A 1544-nucleotide genomic window follows, 5' to 3' on the forward strand; every position below is an offset into this window, starting at 1 on the left:
GGTAGAAAGAGTTTAGCTTATGAAGGTTTGGAATATCAAACAGAGGATTTTTATTTTATCCTGGAGGCAATAGTGCATTACTTGGCATAGGTGACAGGGTCAGACCTGTACTTTAAGAAAGTCACTTTAATGACTGAATGAAGGATGGAAATGCCTGGGAGAGAGAATGGAGGAATCCAACATTCTTGCCTCTCAATATTTTCCCAAAAAGTACCTGTGTCCCTTTCTAAGGGGCAAGAGCCAGCCCCATCACTGAGAGGAGGCAATTCTGCTAATGAGCCTCCTAAGGGCATCTTTTATGTCCTTATTCCTTAGAGTATAGATGAAGGGGTTCAGCATGGGCGTTACCACAGCATACATTGCTGAGGCAACTGTGCTCTTCCAGGAAGAGTGAGTAGCAGAGGAGCTCAAATATACTCCAAACCCTGTGCCATAGAATAAAGAGACAACAGAGAGGTGAGAACCACAGGTAGAAAAGGCTTTATACTTACCCTGAGCTGATGGGACTTTAAAAATGGAAGAACAGATCTGAGTATAAGAGAAAAGGATCCCAATGAGGGGGAGAACACCCAACAGTCCAGTAATAAAATATATCAAGACATAATTGATGAGAGTGTCAGAACAAGAGAGTTTCAGAACCTCAGCAAGATCACAGAAGAAGTGCTGAATTTCATGGTCTGTGCAGAAGGAGAGCCGTGTTACCATCAGACTGTGAAGGAGGGAGTCTAGAAAGCTTGTTATCCAGGAGAGGAGCACTAGTAGGCCACAGAGCTGAGGGCTCATGATTGCTGCATTCCGTAGGGGATGACAGATAGCCACAAAACGGTCATAGGCCATTGCAGTGAGGAGAAAATTGTCCAAACCAGCAAAAACCATAAAGAAGCACATCTGGGCAAGACAGTCAGCATAGGGGATGACCTTGTTTTGTGTCAAGATGCTCACCAACATCCTGGGGACTGTGGTGGATATGACACAGATATCCACAAAGGACGAGTTGGAAAGGAAGAAGTACATGGGAGTGTGAAGGTGAGAATCAGAGGCAATGGCCAACATTATGAGCAGGTTTCCAATCACTGTGACCAAATACATGCCCAGGAACAGCCCAAAGAGGGGCCCTTGTTCATCTGGTTTTTCAGAAAATCTCAGAAGGATAAATTCAGTAAATTGTGTTTGGTTTCCTGGTACCATGGCAGTGACTTTTCTGCTGAGAAAGAGAAATGGGACAAGCATGACATGAAAATATAACTATCCCTGTATATGAAATGGAAACAACTCTGACTCTGACCAGGCTCTAACTTGGAGTTTCTAATTTTTGTCCCTGTCTTTGCCGTGTATTACCTTTATGATCTTGGAGAAGTCACTCTTTCCACATTCCACCTCAAAGCAAGGTGATGGACTAGAATCCAATGACTTTTAAGATCCTTTCCAGGTCAGATAGTCTTTGAAATATAAGCAACCACATTGATAAATGAACATTTTATGCACACCACCTCAAATTTGCTCTAAGCTGCAAAGATAACTGCACACTGGGATAAAGAAGGAGA

The 1544-nt window shown here is 43.1% G+C and overlaps 1 protein-coding gene across 1 annotated transcript; it reads right to left on the reverse strand.

Moving 5' to 3' along the window:
- Window positions 1-249: 249 nt before the first annotated feature.
- On the reverse strand, window positions 250-1188 carry LOC118854822 (olfactory receptor 7G3-like). The gene has a single exon (XM_036765051.1). It carries the CDS (start codon window positions 1186-1188, stop codon window positions 250-252), a length of 939 nt encoding a protein of 312 aa, XP_036620946.1.
- Between the last annotated feature and the right edge of the window lie 356 nt (window positions 1189-1544).

The sequence above is a fragment of the Trichosurus vulpecula genome, chromosome 1, assembly GCF_011100635.1.
Source record: "Trichosurus vulpecula isolate mTriVul1 chromosome 1, mTriVul1.pri, whole genome shotgun sequence".
Classification (NCBI taxonomy): Eukaryota; Metazoa; Chordata; class Mammalia; order Diprotodontia; family Phalangeridae; genus Trichosurus; species Trichosurus vulpecula.

Coding starts and splice junctions, on each gene's coding strand:
- LOC118854822 (XM_036765051.1), bottom strand. CDS start 1,188: ATGGTACCAGGAAACCAAACACAATTTACTGAATTTATCCTTCTGAGA.